Here is a 14862-nt window from a genome sequence, read left to right as displayed (position 1 = left end):
AGGTATCAGAGTTACATCTTTTTCTAGTTAAGATATTATATATACATGTATATAGCATTTTCTTTTTCAAAACTCATATACATACATGTAACAAATATTTTACTCTTCAGCAACAGTGCAAAAATAAAAGAAACCAATGCCAGTTGGATCCTTTTAAGACTTTCCTTTAAAATACACATGAGTATGTATTTCCATAAAATAAATATGTGACTAACAAAAGGATACTTGGTTTCCCAAATTAAGAGCACTTTTGGTTTAATAAAAAGAAAAGGCCTTCAATGTTTTTCGTTTTATGCTGAAAAGGAAATAGGAAACAAAGAACTTTTTGTTGTTTAACACTAGTCTTGCTGTGATGGTAAAACAAGAAAAATAGGCTTTCAGCAAATGAAAATCCTGCCAAACATAGCACTTTGCAGGGTGATTATTTTAACTCCTGGTATTTGAAATTAATACATAATAAACTATACAAAACTTCACACAAAAGAGGAAAACACACGCGTGAGTCAACAGGGACATTGTCAACGTGGCAGAAGTATAAATATGACTCCATTTATCCCTCACAAGATCCCCAACCGAAAACTCAAGAATTACTCAACAAGATCTAGTAACTTTACAGTACAATCTCCCGAGAGCAAGTCAGTCCTTCCAACACTAGCCACTTAGCAGAAGGCGACACTGCAAAAATAAACAAAATGCACTCAATCAGCTGCAGTGTCAGTCTTGGCTTCCGCAGTCGCCACCACTCGAAAGCTCAGAAACCCTGGGTCGCCACTTGCCTACCTTCTGAGCCACCCTCCCTTAGGTGGAGGCTAGGGAGCTAACCTCTGCCTCTGTCAGACACCCTTCAGCCAGGGTTCCCTAGGTGACACAGGGTCCATCAACCAGATCCTCTTGCTAAAGATGTGGAAAGCACAGGTAAAGCAGAGGCCATTGCCCTGCTTCCCTGTGTGTGTTTTTCGTGGCAAGCAGGTCATGGAAATGTGATGCTTTCTGCTGGAAGATGCCAGCACAGCCTCTGCCCTCCAGGGAGCTACGGGGCAGCTGCAAGGACAAAAGCACCGTCTTTAATTCTGCTTCCTGACCAGGGTCACAGGCTGTGCCTTGAACTCCTAGCTCTCGAGGCGTCCTTGTGGGTTCTGGAGGTTATTCCCCAAGATTTCACCTGGAACCAACTCCTCCTCAGGTTGTGGAAACATCTCTGTAGTCACCTCACTGTTTACAGTCCAGCCCTGTCTGCTCACCTGCTTGTCCAAGTTCTACCTGACACATGAGTGTGCCTAGGACTTTTAACCTGAAGAGAAAAAGACAAGCCATGATCCACTCCAGAATGTCAACACAAAGGTAACGCACTGGACACCTACCCCAGACTTCACGTCGTACAGAGTATGTGTGAGGGTGATTTTGAAGACTGCATGGGACCGGCTGCTCTCCTCATTCATGTTGGTTGCAGCAACTGTGCGAGATTTGTTACCCTCAGACATCAAAGACTCGATATCCTAGGCGGAGATAAGTCAGACACACATCTCATCATCCATGTAGCAAATATGAAAACTCTGCTACCCACATGGAATGCATTACAAATTTCATTACTTAGTCAACAACGAACACTGAACGCCACAGAGCACAACAGCTAATACTGTCTCTGAAAACTCAAAGCCCATTATTTTCTGCAGGCACAGACCAAAGAGGCAAGCTGCATTTAAAAAATCAGAAAAATTTAGAACCAGGACCAGCACTGTAGTACAGCGGTTAAAACCACTGCCTGAGGCCAGCATCCCACCCACATGGGTGCCAGTTCATATCTCAGCTGTTCCACTTCAGATCCAGCTTCCTGTCAATGACCTGGGCAAAGCTACCCAAGTGTTTGAGTCCCTGCTACTCAGGTGGAGACCCAGATAAAGCTCCTGGCTCCTGAGTGGGCCAGTGCTGGCCATTCTGGCATTCTGGGAAGTGAACCAGTGGATGAAAGATCTCTTTCTGCCTCTCCCTCTCTAACTCTGACTTTCAAAATCAAGAAATAAATCTTTAAAAAACAACAACTTTAGAAGCTATCCTTTTGAATCACACAGATGGATGCATTTGTCATGCTAACCTCACCTAATTAGAAAATTTTTTTTTTTTTTTTTTTGACAGGCAGAGTGGACAGTGAGAGAGAGAGACAGAGAGAGAAAGGTCTTCCTTTGCCGTTGGATCACCCTCCAATGGCCGCCGCTGCAGCCGGCGCACCGCGCTGATCCGATGGCAGGAGCCAGGATCCAGGTGCTTTTCCTGGTCTCCCATGGGGTGCAGGGCCCAAGCACCTGGGCCATCCTCCACTGCACTCCCTGGCCATAGCAGAGAGCTGGCCTGGAAGAGGGGCAACCGGGACAGAATCCGGCGCCCCAACCGGGACTAGAACCCGGTGTGCCGGCGCCGCAAGGTGGAGGATTAGCCTATTGAGCCACGGCGCCGGCTAGAAAATTTTTTAAAACTTAGATTTTTAATCATTGATTCAATACAACTTTACTATTTATACTTTTTTTTTAATTTGTTCATTTCATTTATTTGAAAGGCAGAGTTCGAGAGAGAAAGGGAGAGACAGAGAGACCTTCCATTCACTGGTTCACTCACCAAATGGCCACAATAGCCAGAGCTGGGCCAGCCTGAAGCCAGGAGCTTCTTCCAGGTCTCCCATGTGAGTGCTGGGACCCAAGCATTTGGGCCATCTTCCGCTGCTTTCCCAGGCTCATTAGCAGGGAGTTAGATGGAAGTGGAGCAGCCAGGACTCGAACCAGAGCCCATATGAGATGCCAGTGCTGCAAGCAGCAGCTTTTTTTTTTTTCACTACGCCACAGCACCATCGCCCCCCCCCCCGCCAACTTTACTGTTCAAACAGATTATACACAAATAAGCAGCCAACAAATAACTTGTAACTTCTTCACTCAATGTATATCACCAGCTACCACCTTTGTCTATCTTACCAGATCTGTTTTGAATATCTACATTTGTACATATTTGTTCGAAAGTCAGAGAGAAACAGACAGACACACCTTCCATCCATTGGGTCACTCCTAAAATGCCCACAACAGCCAGAGCTGCACCAGCCAAAGCCAGGATATCAATCCAGGACTCCCACATGGGTAACAGAGACCCAGCTATTCCAGCTCTCATTGCTGTCTGCCGAGGTGTGCATTGGCAGGAAGCTGGAATCAGGAGTGCAGCCAGGACTCAAACCCAGGCACTCCATCATGCAGGTATCCTAGCAGTGTGTTAGCCACTATACAAATGCCCACCCCAAAGCCATCTGTAAAATGAGAATACTGAAAGACTAATTTTCTATATAGATTTACCACTTGCTTGCTAGTACTGATGAAAGAAAGGAGGAGGGGGGAGGGAAAGCCAAAGGAGGGGGAGGAAAGCAGGGGAAAGAAAGAAGGAGGGAGGGAGGGGCAGACAGAATATAATAAAGACCATGGATTTTCATTTTGTAAAATGCTGCAAGTTCTAAAATTGTCACTTAGTAATCTGAACTTCAGTTTCATTAGTAAGACTAATGAAAGACTACAAAGCTGTTAGGAACATCTACTTTACAAGGATTTTAATAAGGAAAAAGAAAAGACTACATGAAAGATAATAAGTCGCCTCCTATTATCCAGTCTCCTCTTCTTTCCAGTAAAAGAACCCAGCTTTTAGCTCAGCATATCACAGCAGAGCTGAGACTGCCTCTCCCAACCACCCTTGCAGCTCAGTCTGGCCACATGATGCATAAGATGGACTGTATAACACAGGCCCTCTGGGAACTCTCCTTAAAGAATGCAGGTGTGCTACCACATCTTGGTCCTAAGAGACTGCTTGAACTGTGAAAACAGGGGCATGGCTGCATCTCTCTATATGGCATTCTGAAAGAAACCTACCACCACCACTGGAACATTCACCCCTAACCCCTAGACTTCTTTCAAGTGAAAAGTCTGTGTAAATCACCATTCATTCACTTATTCAAATGTATACTAAGCACCTACCACATGCCAGGTACTCTCTAGACATTGAGGATACATAAGGAACACAAGAGAATAATCCACACTTCAAAGAACTGAAGCCCTATACAGTTTTTATGTTATCTGCAGCTGAACATAATTCTGACACATATATACAGTCTCATGTGTTGCTGTATAAATATAAAAACATTATTTCTTGAAAAGTTCAACAAAATAAAAGCCTCAAAAAAAAAAAAAAAAAAAAAAAAAACTAAAACAAAACAAAAAAAAAGGATTGGAGGGGAGGGGTTGAGTGGGGCAAGGGGTATAAGTAGGCACCAGAACCCAGAACAGATAAAGGACAACAGGGTAAAATTCACAATCATCTAGATCTATTCCAAACCCATTAAGTCTGACAATCCTGAGGCTTAATTTAAAAGCTTCTTCCTCTTTAGCCTACATTTATTTGCTGGTCTCTAATCTGCTATCTCATTTTTAAGATTTTCACAAGAAGTGATTAAGTGATTCTATTGTAAGATTCATTTTTGAAAACAACAAATTAAACAAACAAGAACACTGTACGTCCCTCAGTTCCAGTAATTGACATAAAGGATGCTGTTACCTTGTAGCCTGTGACAGCCAGTTTAGAAAGTCCATCCACATAGGGTCCCAATACACTATGCTCTCTGACTTTCAACGTTTGGCGGCTTCTGTTCATAAAAAGCAAAAGAATTTATTTTTAATAATAATCTGTTTTTTTTAAAGACTCAGCTGTGCTCCATAAACATATATGCTGAATTCAAAAGAGACCCCCAAATAAATAAAACCCACTGATTTGATCCCAGAAGAATTTAAAGCGAACTTTAAAATCCTCACTGGGAAGAAAACCTTCATAATGTGGCAAAATATCACATCCTTCAAAAGGGTACACCGTGGGATGTCTATTTACTACACAAAGAATGCAGAGTCAAATAAATATGAACAATCTACTTGTCATTTCACAGAATGTGGTACAAAGGGCGGAAACTCAATAAATGTTAGCTATGCAAGGAAGGAAAACTACAGACCAATCTCAACCATGAATAGGGAAAAACAAAAGACAACAAACTGAATCTAATAACTACAAACACAAAATTGGGCTTACCCCAGGGCTGTTAGGCTGCTTTAACATTACAAAGAAAGATCCTGCACTTAATCACACTGACAGACTAATGGGGCAGGGGGAGGGGATGTGTGCGATCATTTTAATAAAGGCACGAACATGGAGTCAATAAAAATAAAAAATGAATACTTTTTTTTTTTTAAAGTAATCTTTTGGCAAACAAGGAACTGATAACTCAGTAAACTGCATCCACTAAGAACACAGAACACCACAGCATAGTTCACGTGACAGAACAAGAAGCAGCCAGGTGCCTGCTGGCCAAAGGGCACAAAATGCTAGTCAGAAGTTCTCGAGATCTATTGCACAGAATACTGACCACAGTCAACAATAATATAATGCACGTATCCAAACTGCTGAGGATAGGTTTTTAAATGTTGACCACAAAAATGTAAATACTTGAGGCTATGTTATTTAGTTTGATTTGATCATTCGACAATGTTTCCATAGATCGAAACATCATATTGTACCCTATAAATATACATGATTTTTATTTGCCAACTAAAAATAATTCTTTTATAAAATATAATACCTCAACCGTGAGATTACAAGTGATTCTTATTTTGTTTGTCCATATTTTCCACCATAAATGTGTGCTCATTCTAAACTATATAAAATCTTGTTTTTTAAAAAATAAGTAATGAATTATAATGCTTAAACTTGTTTGGCAGTTCTTCAATCGCTAAGAAATAAAGACCCCATTCCTCAGCTCGATAGGCAAGCTCCTTTCTAACCTGCTCTTACCCACTTCTCTTGTCTCGACTTTCTCATCCTCATCGTCTCTCCAGAATTCATTGGTATGTTTCCATTCTTAAACACACTATGGACTCCAGCAGAGCCAGAACAATGCCTGGACAACTGGGGTGATACAGCTTCTAGTACAATTCTGGCACCTAAGAGTCACTCAGTGAATAAGTGGTGATAAAGAGGACTCCCAAACTGCTGGCTTACAAGATGTAGAGAGAAAGTGCTAGTAACACAAAAGCGCAGAGTGGAAAGGAAGAAAGGGTCAAGAATGCACAACATGAGCAATGAGCACAGACACCGCAACCAGCCCACCACCCTCACCTACAGTCAGAGGCCAGCCCACCACCCTCACCTACAGTCAGAGGTCAGCCCACCACCCTCATCTACAGTCAGAGGCCAGCCCGGCACCCTCACCTACAGTCAGAGGTCAGCCCACCACCCTCACCTACAGTCAGAGGCCAGCCCACCACCCTCACCTACAGTCAGAGGTCAGCCCACCACCCTCACCTACAGTCAGAGGCCAGCCCACCACCCTCACCTACAGTCAGAGGCCAGCCCACCACCCTCCCTCACCTACAGCTGGAGGCCAGCCCACCACCCTCACCTACAGCTGGAGGCCAGCCCACCACCCTCACCTACAGTCAGAGGTCAGCCCACCACCCTCACCTACAGAAAGAGGCCAGCCCAGCACCCACATCTACAGAGGCCAGCCCGGCACCCTCATCTACAGTTAGAGGCCAGCCCACCACCCTCACCTACAGTCAGAGGCCAGCCCGGCACCCTCACCTACAGACAGAGGCCAGCCCAGGAACCTCACCTACAGCCAGAGACCAGCCCACAGCCCTCACCTACAGAGACCACCCCACCACCTTCACCTACAGTCAGAGGCCAGCCCACCACCCTACTTACAGAGACCAGCCCAGCACCCTCACCTACAGACAGAGGCCAGCCCAGCACCCTCACCTACAGACAGAGGCCAGCCCAGCACCCTCACCTACAGTCAGAGGTCAGCCCACCACCCTCACCTACAGTCAGAGGCCAGCCCGGCACCCTCACCTACAGACAGAGGCCAGCCCAGCACCCTCACCTACAGTCAGAGGTCAGCCTACCACCCTCATCTACAGTCAGAGGCCAGCCCGGCACCCTCACCTACAGACAGAGGCCAGCCCAGGAACCTCACCTACGGTCAGAGACCAGCCCACCACCTTCATCCACAAGTCATAGGAGGTCAGGAAGAGCTGTAGAATGGCCTTTCATGGAAGCAGCAAAGTTAGGGAACAGGGAAGTGACTTTCAAATCTAAACTGTTTACTGTCCTCCAGTATACCATCATGATATCTTCTCATGATTAGCAATCTTAGAGAATGTAGGATCAAGCATTGAAACCGTCACTATATAACTGTAGATGAAATATATATAGAACAGGAGGCTGGTACTATGCTTAACGAGTAAAGCCACCACCTGCAATGCCAGCATCTTACTTGGGTGCCAGTTCATATCGCAGCTGCTCCACTTCCAATCCAGCTCCCTGCTAATGGCCTGAGAAACGTAGTGGAAGATGGCCCAAGTGCTTAGGCCCCTGCCACTCATGTGGGAAAACTGGAAGGAGCTCCTGGTTTTGGCCTGGGCTAGCCCTGGCCATTGTGACCATCTGGTGAGTGAGCCAGTGGAGGATCAAAGATCTGTGTCTGTCTCTATCTTTCAAATAAATAAATAAATCTGTTTTTAAAAAATGAAATATGTGTAGAACAAATGTTTGGACATATTCCATTATTTTCTTCCTCTGATTTTTCTTTTTTCTTAAAGATAGTGCCTACTATATTTTTCCTGAGTAAAACAATGTAATCATGATACTGTACAAAGTAGATGTTGAACTAATAAAATTAGTACTTGAATGACAAGGCCAAGTTCTCCCAAATACTGTACAGCTAAAACGAGATCACATTTGAAGGTATCGATCCATTATTCTTCAACTTCCCCAAGGGCTTTTCATGGGAGGAAAACAAGGGCTGCCACTTACTGAGCACTTGCTATGTCAGTAAACGTCCTAAGACCTCAGCTGTACCATCCCAGGCTGTCTCTGAGATACTGTATAATCACAGCATTCTCCTCCATACAAGTTAGCCCTGGGAAGCATAAGGAATTTGCAAGATATGTGACAAGAAGACCTGGACACATAGCTACATGACTCCAAAATCCACCCTATGTATTACTAACCTACACACAAGACAAACTCATAATAAACTACTAAAGGTTATGAATAACTGTAGATAGTGAAGTCCAAGCAATTCCACACAAGCACTGTGGAATACAAAACAAAAGAACAAACAGGTATGCAGTCAATCAGTTAAGAATTTCTGGAATGAGTAAGTCTGGGCTGGACCTCAAAGATCTTCACAGAGGTTAGAGTGCAAGAGAAAGTATTCAAGGCAGAGCAATAAGACATACAGGGATATGAGAGTAAGCAAGCTGTGCGTGCCTGGGCTATCCTCCACCCACCTCCATCCTTGTGCTCCATCTAACTTCCACGAACTCTCTCTCCAACTACACTGAACTGACAAATCTCTCTCCAAACAGGTCATTTCTTTGCTTCTCCATGCTTTGCTACAGGCTTTTTCCCATGCCTGAACAGTTGTCAGCTAATCTCTCAGTGGACAAATGTCTACTCGGCACAAAACTCATAAAGTCCCCTCTGTGGACTCGTCCCTTCTCCAGCCACAATCACTCTCTTTGCTCTCTCTATTCTATCAGCTTCCCTACAAGTTATAAGCAGACTGTAGTACATTACAATTATTTGTCTATAAAACTTTCATTCTGTCCCAAGAGTTAAGACTTTCCTCTATCAATTTGCATGGTGCCAGGCATATAAGAATCACTCAATAAATGTTTGTTAAGTAAACTTTGTGAAGAAACAGTAAGTACCAATTCAGTCATCCTGTGAAAGCCTAAAGGTCATTACCTATGTGTACACACACACACACACACACACACACGGCGCTGGAGAGCACAGAGGTGGTTTCCTCTTGATCAAGCATCACTGAATCACTGCCTCTAAGATCATCTTCCCCGGATCATCTTCCCCATCAAAATGTAATTAAATGTCTCCCGTTGTCCCATGCCCTTTCTTTAAGCCTCAGCTCAGCTGGCTCTTCAACCTTCCTCATGCTATTTTGGCAACAGCAAGCTGCAGGTGGTCACCCCACTGCTGCAGTTCCTTAGAACTCTGTGCACGGAAAGGACGTCCTCACCTGCCTCCCGCTTTCCTCATTCAGTTAGCTGTGCCTACGGAGTCACAGGAGCATCTTCCGCTACTTCTGGGCCGCTTCTCTTCTGAAGTCTATGCCAGGAAATCACGGGCACTTCCTCCCCAGGGAAATCTTCAACCATTCTCAAGACCAGGTTTCCTATCTGATTATACCTCTCCTTCATCTCACAGCCTACAAACAGCTGAATTCCACCTAAAATTTCTTGGTTTAAGAGTGGTTTAAACCTACCAGTTAGGCTAAATGACAAATGTTCTTCAGCTATTTTTTGTCTGTGGCTTTGAATGAATCTGAGAAAGGCAGTATGACAAAAATGAGGGCACCTCAAAAAGTTGGTGCAAACATGGAGTTGAAAGCTAAGTTTCCTTTTGTGAAAAAAAAATTTTGAGACCCATGCATACATGGAGGTCTTCATAAAGTTAGGTAAAACGCCTACTATAAAAATCTGAATTTCAGAAGTTTTTGCACCAAAATTATCTTTTCATTATATTTGTCTACAAATTTTTATTTCATTATTTATTTGAAACAGACAGATAAAAAGAGACCTTCCATCTTATATTCATTCCCCAAATGCCCACAATTACTGGGGCTGGGCAAGGCTGAGTCAGGAACCCAGAACTCTATCCAGGTCTCCCATGTGGGACAGGAACTCAAGCGCTTGAGCAATCACTGGCTGCCTTCCAGGGTACATACAAGCAGGAAGCTGAGCCAGGACTTGAACCCAGACATTCCAATATGGGATACAGGCATCCCACACAGCTTCTTAACCAGTACACCAACACCTGCCCATGTCCACAAACTTTCTCAAACACCTTTGTACATGTCTGTTCAACCACTCTTCTCTGCCCCTAAATTCCTCTCTTCACTCAGCCCTAAGTTGAAAAGCCCAAACCTGGCTGCTTGCAGGAAGCTACTCAACATAATTCAAAATAAATCACAAAGATAGTTACTAGATGATTCTCTAATAGAATTCAATATAAAAACTTCCCTTAAGCCCATTTATTATGTCTTCATTAGTCCATAACATTGTAACATTGAAGGCTCAAGTTATTTTACCCTTTGGGATCCAGGAGATCTCTAACTTTCTCATTATAAATTTCCATGTAGGACACTTCTACTTTAAAACTCTGCTCTTCATTCTCCTCTTTCTGGGTTCGTTCAAAGAGGCTACTGCAAAGTCGTGGGATTAATCCAGGTTGGTCAGCTGTGCCCATCATGGTATAAGACTTCCCAGACCCTAAAAAATGAAAATCAGAGTTATTATGGTCTCAGATGTTTAAATACATAACTCTCTCCACTAGCACTGAATAAAATGCCCAAAATGCTTGAAGAAATATACTCAAACATCATATACAGAAGTGTCCATATGACATATATGAAAGTCATCAGAAAATGTCCCTTAGAAAATTTATTGTCCTTAATCACATGTATGCTAAAAAAAAAATGCCTAAAACATAAACTGGGGGGCCAGCGCTGTGGTGCAGTGGGTTAGCACCCTGGCCTGAAGCGCTGGCATCCCATATGGGCACCGGTTCAAGACCCGGCTGCTCCACTTCCAATCCAGCTCTCTGCTATGGCCTGGGAAAGCAGTAGAAGATGGCCCAGGTCCTTGGGCCCCTGCACCCACGTGGGAGACCCGGAAGAAGCTCCTGGCTCCTGGCTTCGGATCGGCACAGCTCTGGCCATTGCGGCCAACTGGGGAGTGAACCATTGGATGGAAGACCCCTCTTTCTCTCTCTTTTCTCTCTGCCTCTCCTCTCTCTGTGTAACTCTGACTTGCAAATAAATAAATAAATCTTTAAAAAAAAACCATAAACTGGGAAAATCCATACAACTTATACTGTTATCTCTGCTCCCACTCACTAATCGTAGCACAAAAAATATGGGTTCTCACTGTAATCCCCAGAGCAAATTAACTTACTGCCCTTTGGCAACAGTGTGGAAACCAAAGGACAATCTTTTTCTATGATAAAATCATTTTCTCCATTGTAATAGAAATTCATATTCATTTAAAAATTTTAAAACACAGGAATATAGAGGAAAATTAAATGATCATAGTCCTATTATTCCCAAACACTAACCATTGACACTTAATAATTCTTTTTTTAGTAGCAATGATTTCACAAACATGCTTTTAACCACACACAGTGTTACTCTGGTCACTTGCCACCTCACCCTAAAACTCAACCCCACCTCCCACTGCGCAGGTCTTTCCTGACATCCGCACACAGTGGCTTATTATGACAACTGCAACAGGCAAGTCTGTGAATTAGCAACATCTGACAGGAAAGGACACACGGGAGAAGAGCTGCTGGGGCATCTGCCCACCTTTCCCAGCTGCTGAGTAGCCAGAGCAGGGCTGGGGCACAGTCTGCTCAAGGTTGCTGCTCTTCCAACCACTACAAACGATGCTGCTTGAAAATATCTTAAGTAGTGTTTCTGGTGAAGAGCAGTTTCCAGCTGGACAAGCTACACAAGCGTAAGATACAATCATACAAGCAACTGGTTCACTTGTAACAGGCATTCTTTCCCTGACCACAGGGATGCAGAAGCTGAAAAGCTCCTTATCAATTGTAACCAAAAACAAATGAACAAATATGTTCTTTTAGGTCCATATTTCCCCATTATGATCCTTAAAGCTTTCAAAAGCAGGATATACAGGCATGGCTAATAATAAAGTTCAACAGTCATAGCTCTGTAATGTATTTAAAAAATACAACTCTACCATTGTCTTACGAGAAGATCAGGAAAGAAAAAGAATCCTAAGCCTAATTTCATTACGCCCATAATAAAAACAAAACAAAACAAAACAAAACAAAACAAAACAAAACAAAAAAACCTATAGTGCTTCCTGACAAGGCAAATCAGAATAAATCAGCAACATGCTGCTTGGTAAACATGACTATTTCATCTTTCACTGCGAGCTGTGTGCTCGTGTGATTTCATATGCTTTACCATACCTGTCTGTCCATAGGCAAAGATGCAGGCATTGTAGCCATCGAAAGCATTCTGAAGGATGTTCTCCCCCAGGCACTTGAAAACATCATCTTGACCTGAGAGACAGAGAATGCTGTAAGCCAAAACTACACATGAACAATTAAAAAAAATTCAGCAATATACAATCAGCTTATCTCCACACAAAATTTTTAAGCTTGATAAATGCTCCCAAAGGCTTATGCCCTTCAGTTACTTCTAATTAGCACATGAGGGACAATCAGTAAGAATTTTCTTGTAACACATAAGGCCATTGAGCCACCTATTCTATGACCACAGATTAAAACATCTAGATTTACACTTGGGACCCTGGTGTACCTGACTTTTTTATATTCCACTCAGTATATGTTTTTATTCAATGAGTACCAGAGTTTAGAACAATCACATCTACAATATATACCAGTTAGGACAGGAAGTAACAACTTGGACCCTTCCTTGAGCTTTTTTTTTTTTTTAATTATTTTTATTTGAACGAGTTATATAGAGAGAGACCTTCCATCTGCAGGTTTACTCCCCAGATGGCCGCAATGGCTGGAGCTGGGACAGGCCAAAGCCAGGAGCTTCATCTGGGTCTCCCACATGGTAGCAAGGGCCCAAGCACTTGGGCCTTCTTCCACTGTTTTTTCCCAGGTCATTAGCAGGGGGCTGGATCAGAAGTGGAGCATTCGGGACTCAAACCAGTACCCATATGGGATGTCAACATTGCAGGTCGTGGCTTTATCCACTACGCCACAATACCGGCCCCTTCCTTCAGCTTTTAATCACAAACATCAGTAACAGGGCTAAGTTTTTTAGCTCCAGGCCAAATAAGATACATCATCATCAGTCAATAATTACATGTGAACCTCACTGAGTTTCAAATAAGGTATGGAAGGAGGGCAGCTGCATTTTGGCAATGGCATGCTACTGTGTCTCAGTTCCTAGTTAATTAACCATACTTTTGATACTATAGCGATTTATAAAGTCATCCCTGGGCCAGCCAGACCAAATAAACTAACTTTTCCAACAGCCATAGTATGGTTCTTTCTCAGAACAGAAGCCAGTACAATGACGTTCAATATTTCAAAGGGATTGCTCATGGGTGGAAGTCTGACTCAGCTGTTAAGACATGATTGGGACACCCGCATCAGCCTCCAAGCTCCACTCCTGACTCCAACCTCCTGCTAAGGTGCATTCAGGGAGGCAGCGAGTGATGGCTTAAGTTTCCAGGTCCCCGTCACCCACACGTGAGACCTGAGTTGAATTCCCAGCTGCTGGCTTCAGCCTGGCCCAGGCCCAGCTACTGGCATTTGGGCAGTAAACCAATGGACAAGAGACCTTGTATGTTTCTCTGCCTTCCAAATAAATAATTTTTTTAAAACATAGATTCTTGGGGCCAGTACAATGGCATAGCACATGAAGCTGCTGCCTGCAGCGCCGACAACCCATATGGGCACCAGTTCGAGTCCCGGCTGCTCCACTTCCAATCCAGTTCTCTGCTATGGCCCGAGAAAGCGGTCGAAGATGGCCCAAGTCCTTGGACCCCTCCACCCACACGGGAGACCCAGAAGAAACTCCTGGCTCCTGGCTTCGGATAGGTGCAGCTCTGGCCATTGTGGCCATCTGGGGAGTGAACCAGGAGATGGAAGACCTCTATCTCTCTCTGCCTCTGCTCTCTGTAACTCTGCTTTTTAGATAAATAAATATATCTTAAAAAATTAAATAAAATTATTCTTGGAGTAGACCTAATAGCACAGCAGGTTAAGTCACTACTTGGGACACTCACATCCCATATGAGAATACCAATCTGAATTCTGACAACTCTGCTTTCAATTCAGTTTTCTAGCTTCCTACCAGTATACCTGGGAAGGCAGCAAATGATGACCCAACTACTGGGGCCCCTGTCACTCATGTGGGAGACAGACTGATTTCCTAGCTCTTGGCTTTGGGCTAGCCCAGCCCTGGATGTTACAGACATTTGGGGAGTGAATCAACAAGTGGAAGATCTCCTTGATTCTCCCTCTGTCACTCTGTCCCTCAAATAAAATAAACCTTTAAAAAAAAAAAATTGGGGCTGGTGCTGTGGCGCAGCAGGTTAATGCTCAGGCCACTGCAGTCATTTGGGGACTGAACCAGCAGATGGAGGATCTGTCTCTCTGTCTCTCCCTCTCTGTCTGCAACTCTGCCTTTCAAATAAAACAAATCTTTTTTAAAAAGGTCATAAAAGGGGTCAGTGCTGTGGCATAGCAGGTAAAGCTGCCACCTGCAGTGCTGGCATCCCATATGGGTGCCAGTTCAAGTCCTGGCTACTCCACTTCTGATCCAGCTCTCTGCTATGGCCTGGGAAAGCAGGAGAAGATGGCCCAAGTCCTTGGCCCCTGCACCCACGTGGGAGATCCAGAAGAAGCTCCTGGCTCCTGACTTCAGATCAGGCAGCTCCAGCCATTGCAGCCAACTGGGGAGTGAATCAGTGGATGGAAGACCACCCCCCCAGCACCTTGCCTCTTCTGTGTGTAATGCTTTCAAATAAGTATTTTAAAAATGCCAAAAATAAATAAATAGAAGTGTTTGCTTAGAAACAGACAACTTAAGCATCCAGAGATAAAGGAAAGAAAAGGCTGTCACTGTAGTCTTCAATGGCGAGATGGGGCTTGAGAGTTACCTTTGAGGAGAATAATGGGCTAGACTTCGAGAGCAAACGGAACATTTAGAGAAAATATGGTGTATGCCTCTCCACTACAGAGAGGAAGCTGAAGTTCTGACAGGTG

The 14862-nt window shown here is 43.9% G+C and overlaps 1 protein-coding gene across 4 annotated transcripts in view; it reads right to left on the bottom strand.

The window, feature by feature from the left end:
* The window catches only part of KIF13B (kinesin family member 13B), a 217403-nt gene that overhangs the window by 113977 nt on the left and 88564 nt on the right, over window positions 1-14862 (bottom strand). For all 4 annotated transcript variants that reach the window (XM_051842522.3, XM_051842523.3, XM_089325433.1 and 1 more), the window contains exons 5-8: window positions 12082-12174; window positions 10178-10358; window positions 4576-4663; window positions 1362-1496 (exon numbers count right to left, since the gene is read on the bottom strand). In XM_051842522.3, coding sequence (XP_051698482.2) covers window positions 1362-1496; window positions 4576-4663; window positions 10178-10358; window positions 12082-12174 — 497 coding nt within the window. The remainder of the gene's footprint in view (window positions 1-1361; window positions 1497-4575; window positions 4664-10177; window positions 10359-12081; window positions 12175-14862) is intronic.

Source organism: Oryctolagus cuniculus, chromosome 2 (assembly GCF_051225735.1).
Source record: "Oryctolagus cuniculus isolate XC-2025 breed Fujian yellow rabbit chromosome 2, ASM5122573v1, whole genome shotgun sequence".
Taxonomy (NCBI): domain Eukaryota; kingdom Metazoa; phylum Chordata; class Mammalia; order Lagomorpha; family Leporidae; genus Oryctolagus; species Oryctolagus cuniculus.
The sequence above is the reverse complement of the archived record's forward strand: the minus strand, read 5'-3'. Positions and strand labels throughout refer to the sequence as shown.